At 39.9% G+C, this 26,076-nt stretch overlaps 1 protein-coding gene across 1 annotated transcript in view; it reads right to left on the bottom strand.

Moving 5' to 3' along the window:
* Nucleotides 1–1,229: 1,229 nt before the first annotated feature.
* LOC131988747 (potassium channel subfamily K member 2-like) overlaps nucleotides 1,230–26,076 on the bottom strand; it is a 58,645-nt gene continuing 33,798 nt past the window's right edge. Inside the window, exons 3-10 of the mRNA XM_059353981.1 lie at nucleotides 14,831–14,937; nucleotides 14,574–14,686; nucleotides 13,415–13,505; nucleotides 12,302–12,419; nucleotides 10,864–11,024; nucleotides 9,822–10,008; nucleotides 9,561–9,700; nucleotides 1,230–1,556 (exon numbers count right to left, since the gene is read on the bottom strand). Coding sequence (XP_059209964.1) covers nucleotides 1,230–1,556; nucleotides 9,561–9,700; nucleotides 9,822–10,008; nucleotides 10,864–11,024; nucleotides 12,302–12,419; nucleotides 13,415–13,505; nucleotides 14,574–14,686; nucleotides 14,831–14,937 — 1,244 coding nt within the window. The remainder of the gene's footprint in view (nucleotides 1,557–9,560; nucleotides 9,701–9,821; nucleotides 10,009–10,863; nucleotides 11,025–12,301; nucleotides 12,420–13,414; nucleotides 13,506–14,573; nucleotides 14,687–14,830; nucleotides 14,938–26,076) is intronic.

The following is a 26,076-nucleotide window of genomic DNA, read 5'->3' as shown; positions in this document are numbered from 1 at the left end:
AAAGCTTGTTTGAATGGCGAAAAAGGAAGTTATACTAAACACAATTGTGAAAAATAAATGGCTTATAGTTGTGGTTGGTAACATCAGTAGGAATTGAAACTAAACGTGTATATTAGAACATTTACCTACAGAACATAAATAAACGTAAATAAAAGTATGTTCTGCATGCATGTACACCACTACTGCAATGATTATAAACTACCCAAAATGGGCATTATGAAACCAGGAAATATACCAAAGATATATTGTTACAGTTCATTCAGCAAATTACAGAAGGAGATGAAGATGGAAATACTTTTTAGATTCATGTTTCAGAACTGCAAAAATTTCACTCTTGTGATTTATCAACTATTTGCCAATGGGAAATCAAATAAATAGGACTCATATGAGCACACACACAGTATTCTGTGTACTTGGAGTTTGTAGCTTGACCAACATTACAGTCCTCCATCTTTGTTTTTCAATATAGCAAACTGCTCCATCTCACCAGTTCATATCCCACCATCTCACAATCTCTACATTCTGCAGACATTTAGCACAAGACCTGCCTCCATCTTTGTAGTTCATTATCTTTTGTAGCTATTAACAATTCTGACATCACCACAGCCCTAGCATGTCACTAACATCTCTTCCATGTCACGTATTGTCTCAGTCGAAGGCCCACTGTGATTGAGTCACTTTGCACTCAGTCTATACCATCAATTGTCTGATAGAGACAGAAGACACCAAAACACAAACAAATTCTTCATAATTTGTAAAGCTCTGAAGTAAAAATGTATCCTTCAAGGTAAATTGTCAAATATTGGACAGGCACCATGGACATATTAGGTCATCAAATACTGTCATGTAATGTATGAAGTATATTAGAAATGTTCATATATTTTGTCCTTTAAAGGAGGGGGGACTTATTCAAAATCTTCATGAATGGATGGCTTGGCTTTATTCCATTCTTTAGTTCATAGATGCAATAAATGCAATTTTCAACAACTCATGTTCTGGTTCTTCTTCTTGCTCTTTGTATCAGCGGTGGAAAGTGTCCCGTTGTCATGTCTCCATTGAAGCGAGGCTTATATCCCAGTAGGGGGTGAAGACTACTACTGGGGTTACAAAGTACCAGATTCTCAATATCCCTTCCTTTGTGAAAAAAAACACACAAGAAAAACACTTCATTCTGATGCCACCAGTGATGACAAACGGAAAGATCTTGAAAGGTATTGACCGTCCTCTTTCTATTTGAGGTGTTCAATGACTGAGATATCTCCTCTCTCTGGGTCCAAACCGTTGATGAACAAGCCTCCGTTCCTAGCCAGAGGTGTCATCAGGCCCTCCCTCTCGTTCCTTTCCCGCTCATCGTTGAAGTTGACCGTCACGTTCCTCTTAGGCAGAGTGAGTTCAGGGCCAGGGTTGAACCCCAGCTCAGAGGACAGTTTGCGTTTAATGGAGGCGGCACGCTGGAACTTATCGTAGATCTCAACACTGACACGGCGCCGAGTTTCTTTGAACTCTGCGGAGACGTTAGCCGTCCACTCTGCAGCATGAGCTCGGATCTCTCCTACCTGTAAGGAGAGAGAAAGATAGTGAAACAAGTACAGAAGGATATCTTATATTTTGAACATTTCACCGCTTTATCTTGCCGTCGAACAGCCTAATTTAAGTTTACAAGGGGAAACTGAAGGCGTTCTCATCAAAGCCACCAGACTCCATTGACAAAAACATTCATTTTACCTGGCTGATCAGGTGCTGCATTGCCTCAATTAGTTTGTTTGTTTGTGTTATAACTAGGGCCGGGACTTTAACGCGTTAATTAAGATTAATTAATTACACAAAAATGAACGCGTTAAAAAATTGACGCATTTTAATCGCACTTATTTTTGCACCGCGGAACGTTTCTCACTGGATGAGTTTCAGGAGGACCGATTATACTGGAGCACCAACTAGCGTTCATGAGTTCAGACAACAACAAACCACAGTGAACATGAAGGAAGAAGCTGATGAGAGCGCTTTGGTTGGCCCCGTGGATGATGGGACATTTAGTTACAAAAAAACAACAGATGGAAGCGTCGATAAGAGCATGGTTGTGTTGCTATGCAACAAGGAATTCACATATCACCGCAGCACATCCAGCCTCAAGTATCACCTCAATGCAAAACATATAGCAGCTAGCGGCGAGTGTGGTAGCTAGCGTGGATTGTGTTTTACTTAAAAAACCAAAGTATTATAGTTTACAGGCTACCTGAATTTCTATGCTATTGCTACACTTAGTGGCAAAAATTGCAGTGGTCTGTTGGACTTGAACAAAAATATTCTATTCTTCTTTATATATAACACTATTTTTGTTGCTTAAGCTTATGTATTCAGTCATTATTCAATGGTATACTAAAAATTCATGTGAAAAAAATTACTTCTCACTGTTCTCAGGACAAATATTTATATGCGATTAAAATGCGATTAATTTTGATTAATAAATTACAAAGCCTCTAATTAATTAGATTAATTTTTTATATCGAGTCCCGGCCCTAGTTATAACCATTTAACCCTCTTGAGTCCATGAAACCACCTGCACATTACTTCTTCATGACATGAAGACATAAAAATGAAGCAACATTGAGTCTTGCCATCAGCTTCCCTCTAAAGTTCTGGCTTGAAACTCCATGCCAGATTTTTTTGGGGGATTATATTTGGCCAAGTAAAACGGAGATAATGTCAAATATATTTAGTATAAAAATATAGAACTAGAGATTATCCTCATTTTACCTGTTATATGTTATATTTGAAACCTGTGTTCATATTTGTAACATGTACATTTCTGTGTGTGAAACATCATTTTCAAGATCAGATTTTATGTTTTCCTTTGTTTCTTTTGTGTTCAAAATTTTGACCAAGTAAGTCAAAGTTAAAAGATTTTCTAACAGGTTTTTAACGGACATAATAGGCAAAGATTTCAGAGGGTTAAAACACCAAAGTCAAAATAACACCAACAAATTTACTATCAGATTGAGGAAGCGGTATATTAGCAACTCCCATGTGCTGCAAAGTAAAATTACCGTTTTTTGTCAATGGAGTCTGATACCTCTACAACCCAGTGATTGCTCTGGAAGTTTCCTCCATGTTGTTTTTACTCAGACATCCATGACCTGCCAGTCGATGACCAAATCACATTATCACCGACCAGGAAGTCAATTATAATAAAATAGCATATCTGCCACACACACACACACACACACACACACACACACACACACACACACACACACACACACACACTCATCTTACTTCTAAAATGGAAATATTAAAATACTACATTAAAACTGTGAATCATTTTTCATTAACTGAACACTTATCTCAATCAGGCTGCACCACCTGCAAATCATTATAGATCTGCATGACATTTTCAAACACATATCTGAAAAGAACCATTAAAAAAGGCATTGAAAATTATCATAATTTAATGACATAATTATTTTTGAAATATACAGAAAATGTAATTTTCTTGATGTTTGTAATTATTATTGCAGCCTTGGACTTTCAGGGATTTGTTTGATTATTTCATCTTTTAATTTTTTTTTACATGTAAAGAATGATGCAAAGATATAGAAAAATAAAGGATTGCTGCCTTTCTGATTGGTTCTTGTTACTGTGTTTAGTTCAGTTGGAAATAGAAAAATATGTTATCTTATTCTATAGCAAAATATGGATTTATGTGAAAAATCACTCAAACTTTCCAGATAGATGTTCATCATTTCTCACTGCTGCCTGTTGTTGTTGTTGTTGTTATTAGGGCCACGGGGCAATCGCACCGAGCACTGGTCCCATACAGTAATAGCAAATAGCAAAGCCCAGAGCACTACTGTCTTCTTCCTCTTCCGGACGCAATGTCGTCCCGCTACTAGTCCTCCAACTTGAAGAGTTGCAGGACAAATTATATATCAAAATGTGCGGTTTGATCGGGATCGGAGTGCTATTACTTTTCTCTACAGAATACGAACTGCCCAAAATTTTGCATTGAAATGAATGGGACAGCCAAAAAAAAAAGAGCGAAAAAGAACAATAATTGGAGATTTTTAAACCTCTACTTCTCCGGCATAATTTCACCTAGAGACTCCATTTAAACTTTAAACAGGAGACACAAGTCTTGTGTATCGGTGTATTAAAATTTTGAGATTATAATGGGTGTGTATTGCACGGAATTGGAAAATTTGTCTTCTCACTCACAATCCTCTGGTAAAGCTGTCAGAGTTATAGTTTGGGCATATGACGCACAGATGCGCCACCAACACGCACCAACAGCCTCATTGGCTCCCAAATTAAAAACGCAGGAAGATTTCTGAAAAAGGGAGATGGAACAGTTTTTTTAGATCGCTCTAACAAAGCTATTTTTTCATTTTTCTGAAGAAAAAAACACATGTAGACGTTCAGGAAGAACTCAGGACGCTGAAAGTGAAGTCGGATCAATGATAGGTATTATGGTTTTGCCAAAAATGCTTTCTGTTCGAGGCCAGAAATTCCAGTCTGTCCACCTCTGCTGTCACTGTGCAGGAACAGGTGTCAGTTAATTCTGTTGATTGCTTTGATCTGATTGCCTTTGATCTTTGACGTGATTACAGTTACAGATACACACACACACACATGCACGTAAGCGCGCACACTCTTCACACATGCATATGCTTCAAACACACATGCGCACACACACACACACACACACACACACACAGGTAACTATGCGATTTTCGCTACACACACACACACACAAATGCGCGCGTAAGCGCGCACACTCCTCCAAATACACATTTCACACATACTCTCTCTCACACACACACACGCACACATTTTGAGGTTAAAGGGCATAGTTTGATATCTCTGAAGAATCTCATCATAGTGTACACACACCAGCCGTAGCCCCCGTGGCCCTTTCAGAATTTCCCCAGAGGAAATTTTCTAGTTGTTGTTGTTGGTTTTAGGTCAGCGTGTTATGAGCTTTTTGAGGGAGAATTTGTCACAGTCTGCCCCTCCTCTGCCTACTCCAGGCTCCAGCTTCCCACCTGGTGGTGGCTCCGCCCCCCTAATCATGCACCTGTGTCTCATCACCTCATTGACTCTCTGTATTTAAATCCTTTGGATCCCTTTCCTCAGTGCCAGATTGTCAGTGTACCATGTGTCCTACTCTCCAGCGTTTTCCTAGTGTGCTTTTTGGTTTTGACCCTTGCCTGTTTTTGGACTCTGCCTCTGCCTTATCCCTTTGGATTGTTGTACAAGGAAAAAGTAACTTTTTTCTCCCAGATTCACCACTTTAAATCTCATAAATCTGCACATTTTTTTCTTGTAGATTTGCCACTTTTTTCTCAAAATATGAACCCCCTCCCCCGGGTCCGTATGGTTTTTTTTGCACATTCTTGCAGTATGTAATATCCTCCAATATTCTCGAGGGTTGAAATTTGGAATTTGCAAGTATTTCAATGAGTGCTCTATTAATCCTACTACTTGTCTTTCTGTATCTCAGCTGAGCGGCACTGAATCAGCTGCTAGCACCTCATTTTCTGGCTTTACACCCCTCTCTGAGAGTGAGGTACTGTTGACATGTAGCCGTCCTACTACATGCTCGTTGGACCCTATACCAACAAACCTTCTTCAGTCCATTAGCCCAACCATCACGCGAGCTGTCACACATGTGATTAACGCCTCACTGTCCTCCGGCACTTTTCCCACTGCATTCAAAGCAGCTCGGGTAACACCTCTTCTCAAGAAACCCTCTCTCAACCCTGCTGAAGTCGGGAACTATCGTCCTGTCTCACTTCTTCCATTCTTATCTAAAACTATTGAACGGGCGGTCGCTAAGCAACTTTCAGAATTCCTCCTACAGAACAATCTTCTTGATCCAAATCAATCTGGTTTCAAAAGCGGTCACTCAACTGAAACTGCTCTGTTGTCTGTGACAGAAGCCTTAAAAGAAGCAAGAACAGCAGCAAAGTCCTCAGTTCTCATTCTGCTTGACTTGTCAGCTGCATTTGACACAGTTAACCATGGCATCCTCCTCTCTACTCTCTCTAAAATGGGCATCTCTGGCTTGGCTCTGTCCTGGTTTGATTCCTACCTCAAAGGACGCTCATTCAGTGTATCCTGGCATGGACAGTTGTCTACTTTGTCTTGCCTCACCACAGGGGTTCCCCAGGGCTCAGTGCTGGGACCCCTGCTATTCGCTATCTACACCACCTCTCTGGGTGAGGTTATCCGCTCACATGGCTTTTCCTATCACTGCTATGCAGATGACACTCAGCTCTATCTGTCATTTCCTCCTGATGACCCATCGGTCTCTGCTCGGGTCTCTGACTGCCTCTCTGACATAGCCACTTGGATGAAGGCACATCACCTCCAGCTGAACCTTTCAAAAACTGAACTGCTGGTCCTCCCTGCTAAACCCACAATACACCACAACATCAACATCAAGATTGACTCCCTGTGTCTTTCACCCACCAAGGTGGTGCGAAACTTAGGGGTGATGATTGATGACCAACTCACCTTTTCCAGTCATGTCGCCTCAGTTACCCGGTCATGCCGCTTTGCACTTTACAACATCAGAAAAATCAGACCTTACCTAACTCAACATGCCACTCAACTCCTGACACAGGCTGTTGTCATCTCAAAACTTGACTACTGTAATGCCCTCCTGACAGGCCTGCCAGCCTGCTCAGTAAAACCGCTTCAGATGATCCAGAACGCGGCGGCGTGTCTGGTCTACAACCAGCCTAAAAGGTCACATGTCACTCCGCTGCTCATTGAGCTCCACTGGCTACCTGTTGCAGCCCGCATCAAATTCAAATCTCTAATGCTGGCCTACAAAGTTGTCTCCGGTACTGCTCCTACCTACCTGAACGCCCTGATTCAGACATATGCTACCTCACGACCGCTGCGCTCTTCCAATGAATGGCGCCTGGCTCTGCCCCCCGTTGGTCCAAGGCAATCCAGACTCTTTGCACTTCTTGTTCCCCGCTGGTGGAACACACTACCAGTTCCTACCAGAGCAGGGGCGTCCCTCTCTACCTTTAAAAAACTCCTGAAGACCCAGCTCTTCAGAGAGCATCTTCTCTCCTAGACCACATGTTAAGTCTACTCCTCAAAGAATTGTCACTAGCACTAATAGCTCTTATTGCACTATACCTTGATTGTTTGCTTTTTACTCTTCCTGTAAGTCGCTTTGGATAAAAGCGTCTGCTAAATGACTAAATGTAAATGTAAATGTAAGGGTTAAATACAATAGTTGGCAGTACTTCCTACTTGGAGACATTAGAAAGGGAGAGAGGGGGAGAGCCTGAGCGATGGAAACTCTCACAGGGCTCCCGTTCACTTTACTAGTATGTTCAGTGAACTGACAGATGGATGCCGAGGCAGAGAGCCAATCAGAGCTCTTGTTTACCTTCAGTACACGAATGGAAACACTGACTGACGATGCCTACAGGGAATGGCTGTTAGTTCGAGAGGGAGCTACGGGGCAGTAGGTGGCGGTAGTGCACTTACGACAATGGTTGCCAACCGCCGCTAAAAGACGAAATGAAGGAGGAGCGTCAATAAAGCTGTGGTTCAATTGGTAAGAGCTTTTGTCCAGTAACCTGAAGGTTGGTGGTTCGATCCCCGACCATGGCAGCCTACATGTTGAAGTATCCTTGAGCAAGATACTGAACCCCAAATTGCTTCCGATGCTGCGTTCATGGGTGTGTGAATGAATTCCCAATGGTGGCACCAGTGTGCCACCAGTATGAATGTGTGTGTGAATGGGTGAATAAGCGTAGTCTGTAGTGTAAAGCTCTTTGGATAAAAGAGCTATATAAGTGCACTCCATTTACCATTTACCAAAAAGAAAGAAGAAGAAGAAGTCCAGGGGGAGGAGCTAGCTTGAGCAACTCTGTGCTCATGCTAATTGTCACTTACAGTCTAGAGAGAGACATTAGATGGAAGATAGATCTGAAGTTGAGAAAAGAACAAAACTTTTCAGGAAGTGATTCAGTATGGCTCGTTGTCAAAAGCGATTCGTTCTTTCAAACGAATTGGTCACAAATGAGACATCATTTTCGTGTCTTGTACTAATGGGGAAAACTATGCGATGCTGGAACTCAGTATGTTTAACGTTAACTTAAGTATGCAGTGCAATCTGTCACTTAGTCAGTTTGACACCAACCAACTTTCTGTAAGTTAAGCTAAAGCATTTGACAATATGTAACTTGAGTTGTAGTAGATTGTGGACAGTTCAGAAAGCTATGCAGCTAACATTCGCTTGTTAATAGCAAACTTATCCTTTCTGGTAGACATAGAGTACTAAAGGCTCTGTCTCTATGATATCTTCGTGTAAGAGAAGTCAGCGGAAAGAAGCATTAATTACCTCCTTTCTTTTCCTTCTTTTTTACAATTCTTTTCAAATTTGGAACACTTTTGGATGGAAACCTGGCTGTATTATTCTTCAGCTTTTCCAATTAAGGGTCCATATGAAATCTCCCTGATGTTCCTTTTTGAAAACAACCAACTGTATTTGCATTACCTGTGTTCTATAGAGCACACACAGATTGTTGAAATAGATATTATGATAAGGCCATCATCACACATCGTCAGAATGACCTCTCGCTCTCTCTGGCCATGCTCACAGTAATGGCACAAGACTGTGTTAAAGTGTTTGGGTGGCAGACGGTTGATTGGATTAGAAAACAGCCTTATCAGTGAAATGAAGTTAAGCAGAGGGCAAAAGTTGAGGCGGGGACATGGCACTGTAACAGAGGAGCATGAATGAATCTGTAGTGAAAGAGAAAAAGAGAGTGAATTTTTTCACAGAGTTTGTGACTTTCCTGCCACGCTAGTACTGAAGTTCTGATTAATTACATTTACTTAGTCTGAGGTTATTTTAAGGTCCCATATTTAAGATTTGGCCAGAATTTAAGTTTAAAACTGTCAATAAATGAACTACCACTATCAAGAGAACAGTAAAATGTATTACTTTTGACTTTTTGTCAAAGACATCTATGTATTGTGTTGACGAGATATGTACTGAAATTAGCATGCTAACCAGCAATATCCACATGTCCTGTCATGTAATACTACTTTTAACTTGAGAGGCGATAGTCACTGTAGCATCCAGTCTGCCCTCAGAGAGGTCAAAGACGTAGACGTTAGCTTTAAACTGTTGCAATAAGCAGAGTGCAGCTCCATCCTGGAGGAGATTACTTGCTCAGCAGAGCACATAGAGACCAACAGCTTGGCAGAGAGGAGGCACAAAGTATAGTGTTAAGGGGTGTTACTTTTGCTAATAAACAATCATGATCAAGAGGGATCACACCTGGATAGCAGCAGATTTGAACTGTTATAAGGTTTAGTGCATCTGGACTTGACATCTCTCATTTTTCTCTAAACAGCATGTTTTAAAAAAAGAGAGAGAGAAATTTAAGAGAGTATTGCTCCATGAGGCATTATTGAAAGATAAACAAGTATGTAGGGAGAAAAAGGAAAGTGACTTTAGGGAGTTGCAAAACAAGAGAGTAAAAGCAAACAAAGAAAGTAATAAAATGAAACCAGCAGTCTCATACCTCTTCCTTGGTCCTCCTGGAGATGACTCTGAGCCAGTCTCCTATCATGCTCAGGATTGCAGCAAAGTAGGCTAGTCCCACCAGAATCCAGAACCATACAACTGGTTTATAGTAATGTAAGTACTCTATTTCTGAACCACCTAGAAATGGAGACAGAGAATGACTGAGACATGAGCAGTAGAACCCAGCTGGTGAGATATACAGGCATGATGCTGTCTGTGTTGGTATTCAATCATTGGCTTTGGTTTTGATTGATTGTACCTGCAACAAAGTCTCCAAATCCTATGGTAGTCAGGGTGATGACCACAAAGTAAAGGGACTCGAGCGCAGACCAACCCTCGATGTGTTTAAAGATGGCAGCTGGGAGCGCCACAAACAGCAGGCAGCCAAACAGCACAAACAGCAGGGTGGAAATGACTCGGATCTTTGTCTGAGTGATGTCCCAGTGCTGCAGGATAGACAGAGTTAGAGAAAATAAGATAAATAATATAAGATGTGACAGGTACCTGTTGTTCTGTTTGTGATCACTACATAGAAAACATACATGAAGCTCTGGTCGGTTACTAAGATAGATCCTCTGGGGAGCCAGAATGTTTGAACTAACTTCCTTAGCAATCCATCAAATGTCGTTGAGACATTTTAGTCTGGACCAAAGTGGAGGACTGACTGACAGCTGTTGTTAAAGTCAAGTAGTAACAGCCAGAGGCTGTAAGCAGTAATAGCATATTCTATAAATTGGTCCCCTGGGTGCAGTAGAAAAGAAAAGGCATTCACAGTATTCAATAGGGATAATACTGCAGTCCCTGCAATCTCTGCTGGGCACAGAGCAATACACACACACACTTACACAATGAACTTTTGTCCTCTGTCCTCAGCTTTAATCACAATATGCATTATTGTGTCCCTCGGGTGCCCTGAGAGCAGCAGACAGAGCAAATAATTCTAAATTGCTCTCAAATTTAAATTTCTGCTTGCTTCATTTAAGAATAGACAGCAAATTATTTACAGCCACAACCTCAAGTTTAAAATCTTTTTTTTGTTTCTCTTGTTGGGATTTCTGCAGGTCCATTACAACATGCTCGTGCTAAAGCTTCACTTTAGGCTTGACCACCTCTTTTTAGAAATACTGTCTCTAACTGAAAAAATAATGTTCAATAACAACAACAACAACAACAACAATAAAAATACCTGCTTCTTATCCACATAGTTTTAGTGAGTATATATACTATATATAGACATAGTATTACACACACACACACACACACACACACACACACACAAGCATTTACCACTCCAGACTAACCATAAACATTTTCTCCACTCTGGCTATGCCCTTGCCGAATATGGTACCGAGCTGATCTCCTACACCAGCCAAAAGGAAGCCGAACAGAGGAATCCCTAGCAATGCATAGATGATGCAGAAGATCTTTCCACCTTCTGTGTGGGGAGAGCTGTTCCCAAAACCTGTAGAGAGGACAGACAGAAAAAAAGACTGAGAACACAAACCACCATTTTTTTTCTCTTCCCACAACAATGAAAACACTCATCATAATAAGTGAAACTACCAAATAAAGCAATGCTAAAACATGTGATCAAATGATCAGAAGAGCAAGAAGAGAGTGATAAACACACAGTGATGTATGGAGACGGCACTAGTTTGAATATAATGGTAGGAGAGTATCATATGCACATCACACACAGGTGCAAGGCCATCCAGAGGCATCAATAAAAGAGGAGAGATTGTGCACACCAACCCACTGTCACACGTTTATTGCTCTTTCCATTTTCATGGATATTTATAAAGGTAGCACACCAATAGGATTAGAGGCTCTGTGGTGGCAGGTGTGGGACATCATCTAAAAAACCCAAAGGTGATTAACATTGATTGATTAACACTAGTTTGATTATATTCAGGAAGCAGTGACCCCTCCACTTCCCACAGCAGTAAGTCAAGTTACACAGGAGACCATAACAGAATTATATATAACATTTTACACGTAATGCTACATAACACATCCACTCATTTGAAATGGCATTTCAATAATTTTAATTCATACTGTAATACATATGTAGGAGGGAGACACTACAAAAATACTACAGTTCACAAAACACCTTGAACATTTGGTCACATTGCTTTTCATTCACTGGTCAATTTAGCAGTTTCTGTGTTATTTTCAATCCTTCTTACATAAAATACTAATCTAGGTTTTTATTTTACCACACTTAATCTGTTTCATTCTGAAGAGTCAGCTTTTTCAAAACCAACATGGCTCAGTTCAAAATTTTGTTTCAAAACAAAACTTCTCATCTCTTCTCTGCCCAAAATTTTGCATTGAAGTGAATGGGATGGGCGAAAAAAAAATGAGCGAAAAAGAACAATAATTGGAAATATTTAAACATCTACTACTCCGGCATAATTTCACCTAGAGACTCCATCGCCTTAGATCAAATTTCTGAACATTTGTAATACAAAAGATAATAGTTTTAATGAAAGTCATTCACTAGGGAAGTCTCATGGCGATACTATTTTCAGATTTATGGAGTGATTCAATGAGATGTCCAAAATTCACTCTGCAAAACCCTTCGACTATAATATGTCAACAACCTGGCTTTATCCAATGTTTAGATTTGTCAAATGGATGCAAATTTTGAACACTGACACATACATTTCAGAAAACTAATAACTGGGGAAGTTTTAGTGTGTGTGTGTGTGTGTGTGTGTGTGTGTGTGTGTGTCCTACCAATGGTTGTAATAACAGTCCCAGCAAAGAAGAAGGCGGAGCTCAGGTCCCACAGGCTGCTGTTGTTGTTCAGGGTCCCTGTAGGGTTTACTCCTGAACGGATAGCAGACACGACTTGCTGAATGGGAGAGAGACACACAGAGAGAGAGATTTTTGTTATTTTTTTTCTTTGAAGTTGAAAAGTTATCAAGAGTTACCATTGCACATTCACATTCTGCAGTAAATAATATTGGTCAGTGGGTAGAGCGATCGCACATTGATCGGAAGATTGGTGGTTCGATCCCAGACAGCCTACGTGTCGAAGCATCCTTGGGCAAGATACTGAACCCCAAATGGCTCCTGATGCTGCGTTCATCGGTGTGTGAATGAATTCCCAATGGTGGCAGGTGGCACCAGTGTGCCCTGGTAGCCTCGGCCACCAGTATGAATGTGTGTGTGAATGGGTGTAGTCTGTAGTGTAAAGCGCTTTGGATAAAAGCACTATATAAGTGCACTCCATTTACCATTTTACCATTTATAAAAAAAAAAATGTAAGCAGGTGCTTTGCAGCCTTGTGTTTGTTGTAGTGGTGCAGTCAGAAAGGTTTGTGTGGCTTGTCTGTCTAATGAATTAAAGATGGAAAAATATCAAACTTGAGATGACTGTGGGTGAGGCAGAAATCTCGAGCTGTCAAGGAGAATACATTAAAGGGAACGTAGGAGCCCCAGAAGGGTTTAATGGTTCAGAAACGGAACACGACTGGACTAACAAAAAACAGAAACTCACACATTTCATTCTTCTTCTCCTGTTCAGCTGTAGGAGCTGTCCATGGTGCTGAAACCACTGCGGCTCAGATGCATTACAAATGTGTTGTAAATATTTAATGTTTTTAAAGTGCCTTAAACCAGCATTATTTTTATGGCCAGCAGGGGGCGACTCCACTGGATGCAAAAAAGTGTGATTGTATAAAAGTTCATGAGAAAATTACTCTACTTCTCACATAATTTATTACCTCAGTAAACATATTCTTAATATGTTAATGATCTCAATCAGTAGTTTGAAATCGTCTTCAATACATTGTGATGTTCATTACATACAAAACTTAAATATGTTTTAATATGAGGTAAGTCTTACCTTAACCAGCTCCTCCAGCTGGCTCTGGTTGACACAAGAGTGTCTGGACAGAAACTCCAGCTTCTGGGACAGGATGGCAAAACGCTGGGCACTAGAGAGAGTAAAGAGAGAAAGCACAAGAAGCTTAGATAAATTCTGGAACATGTCTCCATATTTCATAATAGACTCCATATGTCTCAAAACCCCAACATTATTAGCTTTTATGACTGTGGTTTTGTCCAAACAAATCAACAAAATAAAAAAGAATCAGCAGCTAGTGTATGACTGTACAAAATTAGGCCAGTGTAAAGATTTCAGAACAGGACTAATGTACAGCAGTGCTTAGTGGAGTTCAGATGGTATGGTAGATTACTTAGTCTCAGGCAAGTCTTTTTTTATCCAGTTGTTTACTTGCTGTATTACTGATGTGGCCAATCTTCAGCACCAGAGTAATTTGATAAAAATGCTACATAAATCTGAATGACGTCTGTGGAGTCAAGAAATTTGTAGTGCTCCAGGACTTTTGGGCCGAAGCATAGAGATTAAAATTAAAGAGGCTCAATTGATGATCCCTGGGGGACTCCACATGTTATACAGACTTACATCCACTCAAATGAAGTATTACAAGTTGCAACAAATTAACCACTGCCTTCTTGAAAAAAACTTGACCCAACACAGTGCACTGTGCAATAGTAGTATTCTATAATCAGTAGTGGCGGAGACTGTAATAAGACCCATGAGACTACTATTTTTCCTTATAATATATAGACAAACATGACCAGAGCACTCTCTCATTTTGTGGAAAATTACCATTTCAACTTCATTTACATTTTAAAAAGTCTAAAACAACAGACTACATGGTCAGTATTTTATTTTGACTGAAATTGCATTGAAAATATATTAAATTACGATTTTTTGTGAGGATCTGTACAAAACCTCTACAAAAAAAGTCTGTAGACTTGTAGGCCGGACCATCCCTGCAGAATCACAATAATTAATTCAGAACAGGATTTTGACATATTATTTTGCTTTAACAAATATTGTTGCTCCTGTGATTTGGATATTGCACTTATTCACACTGCAGTTCTCATAAATATTTCATGAGTGTTCATTCATTAATTGTTTAGCCCTCCTGTGTTTTCAGGCACATGACAGGTAGACGTATATTTAACCCGCCTACCTCTCATGAGGCTGCTCCAGGGCTCTGAAGACTGCTGCTCCCATGACCAGGTACAGAACCACCAAAAGAAAGATGGCAGACACTGTCTTCCATTTCATCACTGTGGCAACCACCTACAACACATAGAACGGATCAATCAAATCTCATGATAAACCTTAAATAAAAAAGACCTTTCTCCCCACTGTGGAAGAAGCATGTTGTGAAAAATGTAATCAAAAAATACTTTTAAAATCTTGACTTCTCTCTTTTTCTCTCACCTCACTCTCCTCCCGGGGAGTCAGTGTGATTGGCTTTGTGGAGAAGGAGAGGCGGGGCTTGGTGTTGTGTGTTGCGGATTTAGGGTCCAATAAGTCTGGAGCTGCCACTGTCAGGGGACATAAGGAAATTGCATTGAGATTTTTCGCCCACATAGTTTCCCCTCTCTGCTCTCATGCTCCAGTCAAACACTTCTAGCTGTTAATTTTAGAAGTCCTTATAAATAAATCAACACCCACGCCTTGAAATGGCCTTTAAATCCTTACAGTGGTAAAAGCATGAATCAAGAACTAGCATTTAGTCCTCAGGCACTCTCCCCTGTTCATGCTGAAACACTTTGTATGTGTATGTGTGCTTTTATAATTGAAAGTACGCTGAAAGCAAGAAGAAAGAGAAAGAGGGCCATAAAAGAGCTGATAACATTACTTTACCCATAGACAACCATTACTGAAGCTCTATTTCCACTGCATGACTTGATTTGGGACCAGATCCTTCCCTCTATTCCTTTTTCCACTGCGAATAGTATCCCCACTTGGTGAAATTCTTAGCTGGTCGCCATTGAGACACTGAGTGAAACTGCCATTATATCATCTAAAACAGCGGTTCCCAACATTTTTTAACCGAGCACCCCCTTCTATGTCGCAACCGGGTTGACGCACCCCCAATCCCCCACACCTTCAAAAAAACCCAAAATGCAATAAACTTTTTTTTATCGCCATATTAAAGGCGGCATGTTTAATCATGCTCAAATGAGAACACACATATAATTAAATAATCATGATCACAACAATGAGCTCTCACATTTGAATTAATCTGAACACAGTTTCAATATAGTGCAACAAAGTTATGCACAAGCTTCCACTTTTAAGAGCAAAGATGATGATGACAGGCTCAGGATCAGAGGCAGAAACCACATAAGTTGGGAAATGTTATAATATTTTGAGCTGCTTTGAACAAAACTTGCAGCAAGTTTAAATGAGTGTGGAGCTAAACAACCCGTCATCATAACACAGGTTGAAAAAATGGAAGAAGATAACTTCTATGCTTCATTTTAAGATGAAGTGCATTTTGAAATTGACCAAAAATTTTTGATTTTACATTTTACAAAGAAATGTTTATTTACATGTCTTTATTGTGTGGGGGAAAAAAATGTGATTGTGTAATTATCAGACCGCCATTACATTTTTAATCCTGGCTCCCCCTAGCGGCAGCTCGAGCACCCCCAGGGGTCCACGCACCACCCTTTGGGAATCCCTGATCTAAAACATTGGCAACAATGTTGTCAGTTGTATGGTGCATGTGTAGTGTGTAGCAGAGTTTTGCAGCCTTCAAAAATCTGGGTCAAGTGATTAAAAAACCCTGTTAGCTATAGATGACAGCTTGGCTTTTTAAAATTGGCGGATTTGTGCAGGATGTCCTATGTCAGACTATTGACTACTATCTCTGACCAATCAGTGGCCTGCAGGCCTTTATCTTCAGCCTTAAGACTGGCTCACACAACTACAGCTAATGTCAGTTTTTAGTTTTCAAATGAGCATGTAGTGGAAAGGGGGCATTAGGGTTGTCAAAAATATCGATACTCAAAAAAATATAGTTTACAATACTCATTTTCAAAAGTATCGATACCCCCCCCCCCGCATTAATGTTGGCCGTGTTATTGTTAGCCATTAGCCGCATCTAGCAATTAAAGGCTGACATCATGTTAATGATTATAAACAACGTAAATAAATAAAGTCAGGCACGTAGTATGCCCATATTACGTTTATTGACACAGTGTCAGTATACATAAGCATAGAGTTAAAAAGTTTATATAAATGTTATATGTTGGTGACTGAAAAGGGTTATTTTCTCTCTTTAAGTCCCAGAATGAAGCAGAGAAAAGTCGACTTATCAAGCTTGCCTAATATTGTGCACAGCATACAACCTCAAAATATCGTTCTAATTGTTATTGTTTATTGCATTTATTTATTTTTTGCACTACCTCAGACCTGAAGCTTTTTATCATAGTTGCAGTTTCTTTTTGCACAACTGTTTTTTATTATAAATATTTAACCTGTGATTCTGTTAATTTTTACATGTTGCATTTTTCTTGTTAATAAAAACATTTCTGTTAAATTTTGGGGTCTTTGTTTTTATCCTGGTGGTATCGCAAATGGTATCGAGTATCAAATATTTTCGGTATCGGTATCGAGTTGAAAATTGTAGTATGGTGACAACCCTAGGGGGCATAATGGAGATGCTTGTTTTTCATTCAATAATGAACAAGAAAATACCAACGCCCCTTTATGTTTTAGTCTGGGAGGGGCATGAGGGATGGCCAATCGGATTCTAGGTTGTGGGCTGGGACATCCCTGGGTGTCCCCCCTCTGCCCAGTGTGTGTGTATGTGTGTGTGAGAGGAAGAAGAAAAGAGCAGCAGAGAGGAAGGCAGAATATGGCAGGAAGGGGCAGGAGGTGGAGTGTGTGCAGGATCACTCAGCCAGAGGAGAGGAGGAGTGAAACTTTGACATAATAGATAAAATTAATGAAAAGTGATGCTACATTTGGCAGAGGTGACATCACTTTATCAACAATCAAATCACTTAAAGTAAAATAAACTTAATAATAATGAGCTCAAATAAACATTTGTATTGTAGTTTGCAAAATATTCTCCTTGCTGCATTTACGGTTTCCACAAACTATGAGTCACTACAAATATTGATTTACAGTAAACCCTTTTCTTTGAAAAAGATCCAGTGTTTATACCAAATGTTCAAAATTCTATTAGGATGAGACTGAAAAAGCACTCAAGTTGATTAAATAAAGGTTTGACCAAAACATATACAGTACATTATGCTGGTGACCTAAATGAAATAATCTTTCATCAGGGTCACCTTAGAAGCACTGCACCTCTTTTTCTGTTCACTCAGTGTCTTTTTTTTTTTTTTTACATCACACATCTCATGGGTCAACTAACCGAGTTTAAGTGGTTCTGGATGCGTAGCTTCAGAAATATTTGTAAAATTATATCAGAATAGGGCTGGGTGATATGATGATTATATGTCGCCAAAATTATATTAAAGTGTCTATCTTAATGTAATGCATTACATTACATTTACATTATTGTATTCGCGGAAAACGTGCTATATTGTGATATGAAATGACCTACAGTATATCAGGATAGGGAATATTGTCCATACCAATGAGTGAGTGTAACAACTGAAACTCTAGATACTTGGTGTTTTTGACAATTTCTGTTGTCCAACAAGTTGAAATATTTTAGTTGAACTGTGGTGGAAACTAAGTACATTTACTCAATTATGGCACTAAAGTACACATTTTAGGTACTTTTTCAGTAATTTAATTTAAATCCACTCTACTGTACTTTACACCATCAGATTTAATTGGAAACGTTAGTTTCTTCAGAATATTAATATAAAATATAACCCAACCCGTAAATGATGATGTATTAATACAGAAGGCGCCCGGCAGTATATAATATTGTTGAAATTAGCTGTACCTTTACACCAGCTGTAACATTAAGATGATTCATGCATTAATGATTATAATCCAGTAATATAAAATGTATAGTTTTAAAATGGACTTTAACTATATTGTGATGCACTCTACTCAAGTAAAAGATCTGAGTACTGCTTCCACCACTGCACACACACACACACACACACACACACACATACACACACTCTATCTCTCACTATGGAGTAGGTGGAGAAGTAATCTTAGATTGTCATGGAAACATTTTTAAACCTCTGAAGTCCAGGAGATTTTTGTTCAAAAATTCGAACTTCCTATGCATTAATTTCTGTCTCTGTTTAGCATCTTTCAGTCTGTCCTTACATCACATGCATGGCTCCTTTTTCTCAACACAAACTTGGCTATCAGTCAGATTTGTCATTTTATTTTAATTAACAAAGTATAAAGCTGCAAGGAACCGAAACACAAACAAAAGACACAAGTGTCTATGGAACAGAAGAAAAATATTATATTATTATTATTTTAAAACAATTATAAAACTACAAAACAATCTATTTGCATGTAAATTAAAAATAGTAATAGTTTTCATTGTAGAAAGAAAATTCACAATTTAAAAATGGTCTAGAAACATAAATGGCACACTGTGAAAGCTCCTATGATTGCACTTTTAACTAGTTTTCTCAGCTTGTCTACATATGATATATAAATAAAGTTATTACTGTAAATAAACATGTGTATTTTCAATAAATAGATGGACTCCAGAGGGTTAACATTGAAGCCAGTTTGAATTTTGAGGATTGTTCACAACCTGTACCAGAGTACACTTGTAAAAACAGATAACAGCCATTCTTAAAATGAATAAACTAACACAATTTTAATTGATTTTCCCTTGAGTCCCCAATAAAAAATACAAAGTTTGAGGCATCCCAAACAGCATTTTGATAAATATCGCCTGAACTGATGTGTGTAGGCCTACTTACTTCCTTTTGTTGCCTATCCAATGCCCTCCGCTCTCCTCTTCTCCTCATCCGACGCCCTCACTGTGTTTAGGGGAATCTTTCCTCCTCTGCGTGTGTCCTCCCTGCGGTGCCGAGGCGGGGGGACGGACAGGCGCTCCGTGTTTCTTCCGCTGCTCTCCTCTACTTTTACTGCTGTTCGGACACTGAAGCTGCGCTTGCAAACTGCTTTTATTGCATCCACATGTCACTGCAAAGAGATTTTCCTGCCCTGTATCTTTATCTAGTTCTGTAGCCTCCACTCTGCTCCGGCTGCGCTCTGGCTTTTGAGCGCACCGGTGGAGCGGTGGGATAACACCAAGAGGGGTGGAGAGAGGAGGGGGGTGCAAGGAGGTGTTCCCAAACCGAGAGGGAGGTCATTTACAGAGTGTCATGGGTCCCCATCTACATCTATTGTGATTTCACTGCATGACTCTTCACTAGAGGTCAGTAACAACTTTAAGGGATGATCTCGATGTTTATCCCCACATGCACGCGCAATGTGGGGATGCGCAATTTCAGGCCAGAGTGAGAGAAGTACAGGAGCAGGAGTGATCTTATAGGAGGCTAAGATTAAAACAAACAGAACCTCTTTCTCGTTATTTCTGTCCCATTTTAAGGGAACGACGCCCTCTTCAAAATGTAAATATGTTAAACCTCTGAAGTCCAGGAGATTTTGGTTCAAATTTGTCAACTTGCTATGCATTAATTTCTGTCTCTGTTTAGCATCTTTCATTCTGTCCTTACATCACATGCATGGCTCTTTTTTCTCGACACAAACTTGGCTATCAGTCAGATTTTTCATTTTATTTTAATTGGCAAAGTATAAAGCTGCCAGGAACCCAAAATACAAACAAAAGACACAAGTGTCTATGGAAATGTACCATTTTTTTTAACCATTTATACACACACAAACAGCAGAAAAAGTAATATATAATAAAACTACAAAACAGTCTATTTGCTTGCTAATTAAAAATAGTAATTTTCATTGTGGAAAGAAAATTCACATTTTAAAAATGGTCTAGAAATGGCACAATGTGAAAGCTCCTATGATTGAACTTTCAACTGGCTTTCTCAGCTTGTCTACATATCATATATAAATAAAGTTATTAATGTGAATAAAACGTATATTTTCAATAAATAGATGGACTCCAGAGGGTTAATTTATATTGTCTAAAAAGGTCTAAATATAAACCAAAAAACAAGCAACTCTCCCAAATCCAAAAACTAGAGTGATTAAACTTGAATATGTGCTGTCATCAAGTATAAAGTCTGGAGCTGCACCAAAGACGATGCTTTGGGGAAGATGTCATTGATGACACTGAGAGCAGAGGAATGAAGGACTGAGATCACTACAACAGAATAAAACTAGAAAATTTCTAAAGAAATTTTGATTGTGTGCTTGCCTCTGGACCATCATTCTCGTGGCTCAAATCAACAGTCAAACTGGGACTCTGTCCTGAGTTCACAGACACCTCATACAAGTCTGTAGGACAAACGGTTCATTATTTATGAAAGGGGGCGTGGCTAATCAAAAAGGGCGGGAATTTATGAAACATTGTTATGTATAAGTGGTCAGTGATGAACCATCATCATGCTTGGCAAGTTTGAGGAAGATTGGACAATGTATGGTCAAGTTATAAGGTCTCATGTTTTATGAAGTCTGTTCACTTAGAGTAAACTGACAGTTATCAGTTAGAATGTCTGTGTTGGAGGAGGGAGGGGGGAGGGGGGAGGCTTTGGTAGCTAAGCAACCACGTGGCCAGGTGGAGTCGACCAATAAGAGCAGAGCAATCAACTGAAATTAACTGCTGTTGGAGACAGTTCCGCAGACAGAGGTGGACAAACTGAAAATTCTGGCCTCGAACAGAAAGCATTTTTGGCAAAACCATAATACCTATCATTGATCCGACTTCACTTTGAGCGTCCTGAGTTCTTCCTCAACGTCTACATATATTTTTTTTTTAAGAAAAATGAAAAAATAGCTTTGTTAGAGCAATTTAAAAAAACTCTTCCATCTAATTTTTTCCAAAATCTCCCTGCATTTTTAATATGGGAGCCAATGAGGCAGTTGGTGCGTTTTGTTAGTGCATCTCTGCGTCCTGCGCCAAAACTATAACTCTTACAGCTTTACCAGAGGATTGTGAGTGAGAGGACAAATTTTCCTACGTTTCTATGTATAAATTATTTCTGTAGAGTGAAATTTGCGGCCTGGAGCGCAGTTTACAAATTAATTTTTTGACAATTCGTTCTCTCCCTCTACACTCTGTTTGATGACATCACCGCTCTAGACTCTCCATAGGATTACATTGGGGGGATTTTTTGACGTGTTTTTGCCCAATAATTTGAAAACCGTTTGTCGAAACCCTTATAAAAGTCATAGCACACTGGTCATGGGTGAGCCGGTCGATTTGATACCTTTTTTGTGTATGTGCGACCAAAACTCTGGGAGGAGTAGTCGACGGAAAAACAACACGGAAGAAACGGAAGAATAACTAGAAAATTTCGAAAGAAATTTTGATTGTGTGCTTGCCTCTGGACCGTGACTCTCGTGGCTTATCAAAAGGGGCACGGATTAAACAGGGACTTTCTGCTGAGTACACTCACACCTCATACAAGTCTCTAGGACAAACGGTTCACTAGTTAGTAAAAGGGGGCGTGGCTAATCAAAAAGGGCGGGAATTTATTAATTATTGTTACGTAGAACTGATAAGTGATGAACCATCATCATGCATGACAAGTTTGAGGCAGATTGGACAATGTATGGTCAAGTTATAAGGTCTCATGTTTTATGAAGAAAACACCATGTTTGTTCACTTAGAGTAAACTGACAGTTACCAGTTAGAATGTCTGTGTTGGAGGAGGAGGGGGGGGGGGGGCTTTGGTAGCTAAGCAACCAGGTGCCCGGTGGAGTCGACCAATAAGAGCAGAGCAATCAACTGAAATTAACTGACAGTTCCGCCACCGGGGCAGACAGAGGTGGACAAACTGAAAATTCTGGCCTCGAACAGAAAGCATTTTTGGCAAAACCATAATACCTATCATTGATCTGACTTCACTTTGAGCGTCCTGAGTTCTTCCTCAACGTCTACATGTATTTTTTTTTAAGAAAAATGAAAAAATAGCTTTGTTAGAGCGATTTTAAAAAACACTTACATCTGATTTTTTCAAAAATCCTCGTGTGATTTTAATATGGGACACAATGGGGCAGTTGGTCCGTTTTGGTGGCACTTCTCTGTGTCCTCCGCCCAAACTATAACTCTGACAGCTTTACCAGAGGATTGTGAGTGAGAAGACAAATTTTCCTACGTTTCTACGTGTAAATTATTTCTGTAGAGTGGAATTTGCGGCCTGGAGCGCAGTTTTCAAATTTATTTTTTGACAATTCGTTCTCTCCCTCTACACTCTGTTTGATGACATCACCACTCTAGCCTCTCCATAGGGTTACATTGGGGGGATTTTTTGACGTGTTTTTGCCCAATAATTTGAAAACCGTTTGTCGAAACTCTTATAAAAGTCATAGCACACTTGTCATGGGCGAGCCGGTCGATTTGATACCTTTTTTGTGTATGTGCGGCCAAAACTCTGGGAGGAGTAGTCGACCGAAAAATGACACGGAAGAAACGGAAGATTAAAAATAATAATAATAATAAAAATAGTCCCGGTGAATAGTAGTTAGTGTGCTTTTGCAAGCAAGCACACAAAACTAGAAAATTTCTAAAGAAATTTTGATTGTGTGCTTGCCTCTGGACCATCATTCTCGTGGCTCAAATCAACAGTCAAACAGGGACTCTCTCCTGAGTTCACAGACACCTCATACAAGTCTGTAGGACAAACGGTTCACATGTTAGTAAAAGGGGGCGTGGTCACTCAAAGGGGGCGTGGCTTGAATCAGCAGTTAAACAGGGACTCTGTCCTGAGTTCACAGTCACCTCATACAAGTCTCTAGGACAAACGGTTCATAAGTTATGAAAGGGGGCGTGGCTAATCAAAAGGGGCGGGGTTATCAATCACCAGTTAAACAGGGACTTCATGCCGAGTAATCAGACACCTTATACAAGTTTCTAGGACAAACGGTTCATTAGTTATGAAAGGGGGCGTGGCTAATCAAAAAGGGCGGGAATTTATGAAACATTATTATGTATAAGTGGTCAGTGATGAACCATCATCATGCTTGGCAAGTTTGAGGAAGATTGGACAATGTATGGTCAAGTTATTAGGTCTGTTCACTTAGAGTAAACTGACAGTTATCAGTTAAAATGTCTGTGTTGGAGGAGGGAGGGGGGAGGCTTTTGTAGCTAAGCAACCAGGTGGCCAGGTGGAGTCGACCAATAAGAGCAGAGCAATCAAACTGAAATTAACTGACAATTCCGTCACAGTGAGCAGACAGAGGTCGACAAACTGAAAATTCTGGCCTCGAACAGAAAGCATTTTTGGCAAAACCATAATACCTATCATTGATCCGACTTCACTTTGAGCGTCCTGAGTTCTTCCTGAACGTCTACATATATTTTCTTTTAAGAAAGATGAAAAAATAGCTTTGTTAGAGCGATTTTAAAAAACTGTAAAAAAAATTTTGGGGAGAAATCTTCCTGCATTTTTAATATGGGAGCCAATGAGGCAGCTGAGGTGTTTTGTTTGTGCATCTGTGCGTCCTGCGACAAAACTATAACTCTGACAGCTTTACCAGAGGATTGTGAGTGAGAGGACAAATTTTCCTACGTTTCTATGTATAAATCATTTCTGTAGAGTGAAATTTGCAGCCTGGAGCGCAGTTTTCAAATTTATTTTTTGACAATTCGTTCTCTCCCTCTACACTCTGTTTGATGACATCACCGCTCTAGACTCTCCATAGGGTTACATTGGGGGGATTTTTTGACGTGTTTTTGCCCAATAATTTGAAAACCGTTTGTCCAAATCCTTATAAAAGTCATAGCACACTTGTCATGGGCGAGCCGGTCGATTTGATACCTTTTTTGTGTATGTGCGGCCAAAACTCTGGGAGGAGTAGTCGACCGAAAAAACACCACGGAAGAAACGGAAGAATAAAAATAAGCCCGGTGAAGAGTAGTTAGTGTGCTTTTGCAAGCACACAAAACTAGAAAATTTCTAAAGAAATTTTGATTGTGTGCTTGCCTCTGGATCATCATTCTCGTGGCTCAAATCAACAGTCAAACTGGGACTCTGTCCTGAGTTCACAGACACCTCATACAAGTCTGTAGGACAAACGGTTCACAAGTTAGTAAAAGGGGGCGTGGTCACTCAAAGGGGGCGTGGCTTGAATCAGCAGTTAAACAGGAACTCTGTCCTGAGTTCACAGACACCTCATACAAGTATCTAGGAGAAACGGTTCATTAGTTATGAAAGGGGGCGTGGCTAATCAAAAAGGGCGGGAATTTATGAAACATTGTTATGTATAAGTGGTCAGTGATGAACCATCATTATGCTTGGCAAGTTTGAGGAAGATTGGACAATGTATGGTCAAGTTATAAGGTCTCATGTTTTATGAAGTCTGTTTACTTAGAGTAAACTGACAGTTATCAGTTAGAATGTCTGTGTTGGAGGAGGGAGGGGGGGGGGGGGGGGGCTTTGGTAGCTAAGCAACCACGTGGCCAGGTGGAGTCGACCAATAAGAGCAGAGCAATCAACTGAAATTAACTGCTGTTGGAGAAAGTTCCACAGACAGAGGTGGACAAACTGAAAATTCTGGCCTCGAACAGAAAGCATTTTTGGCAAAACCATAATACCTATCATTGATCCGTATTCACTTTGAGCGTCCTGAGTTCTTCCTCAACGTCTACATATTTTTTTTTTTAAGAAAAATGAAAAAATAGCTTTGTTAGAGCGAATTCAAAAAACTCTTACATCTCCTTTTTTGAGATATCATCCTGCGTTTTTAATATGGGAGCCAATGAGGCTGTTTTTGGGTTTTGGTGGTGCATCTCTGCATCTCACGCCCAAACTATAACTCTGACAGCTTTACCAGAGGATTGTGAGTGAGAGGACAAATTTTCCTACGTTTCTATGTATAAATTATTTCTGTAGAGTGAAATTTGCGGCCTGGAGCGCAGTTTTCAAATTTATTTTTTGACAATTCTTTCTCTCCCTCTACACTCTGTTTGGTGACATCACCACTCTGGACTCTCCATAGGGTTACATTGGGGGGATTTTTTGACGTGTTTATGCCCAATAATTTGAAAACCGTTTGTCGAAACCCTTAGAAAAGTCATAGCACACTTGTCATGGGCGAGCCGGTCGGTTTGATACCTTTTTTGTGTATGTGGGGCCAAAACTCTGGGAGGAGTAGTCGACCGAAAAACAACACGGAAGAAACGGAAGAATAACTAGAAAATTCCTAAAGAAATTTTGATTGTGTGCTTGCCTCTGGACCGTGACTCTCGTGGCTTATCAAAAGGGGCACGGATTAAACAGGGACTTTCTGCTGAGTACACTCACACCTCGTACAAGTCTCTAGGACAAACGGTTCACTAGTTAGTAAAATGGGCGCGGCTTATCAAAAGGGGCGGGGTTATCAATCACCAGTTAAACGGACTCTATGCTGAGTAATCGGACATCTTATACAAGTTTCTAGGACAAACGGTTCATTAGTTAGTAAAAGGGGGCGTGGCTAATAAAAAGGGCGGGAATTTATGAATTATTGTTATGTAGAACTGAAAAGTGATGAACCATCATCATGCTTGGCAAGTTTGAGGAAGATTGGACAATGTATGGTCAAGTTATAAGGTCTCATGTTTTATGAAGTCTGTTCACTTAGAGTAA

The sequence above is a fragment of the Centropristis striata genome, chromosome 2, assembly GCF_030273125.1.
Source record: "Centropristis striata isolate RG_2023a ecotype Rhode Island chromosome 2, C.striata_1.0, whole genome shotgun sequence".
Taxonomy (NCBI): Eukaryota; Metazoa; Chordata; class Actinopteri; order Perciformes; family Serranidae; genus Centropristis; species Centropristis striata.
The sequence above is the reverse complement of the archived record's forward strand: the minus strand, read 5'-3'. Positions and strand labels throughout refer to the sequence as shown.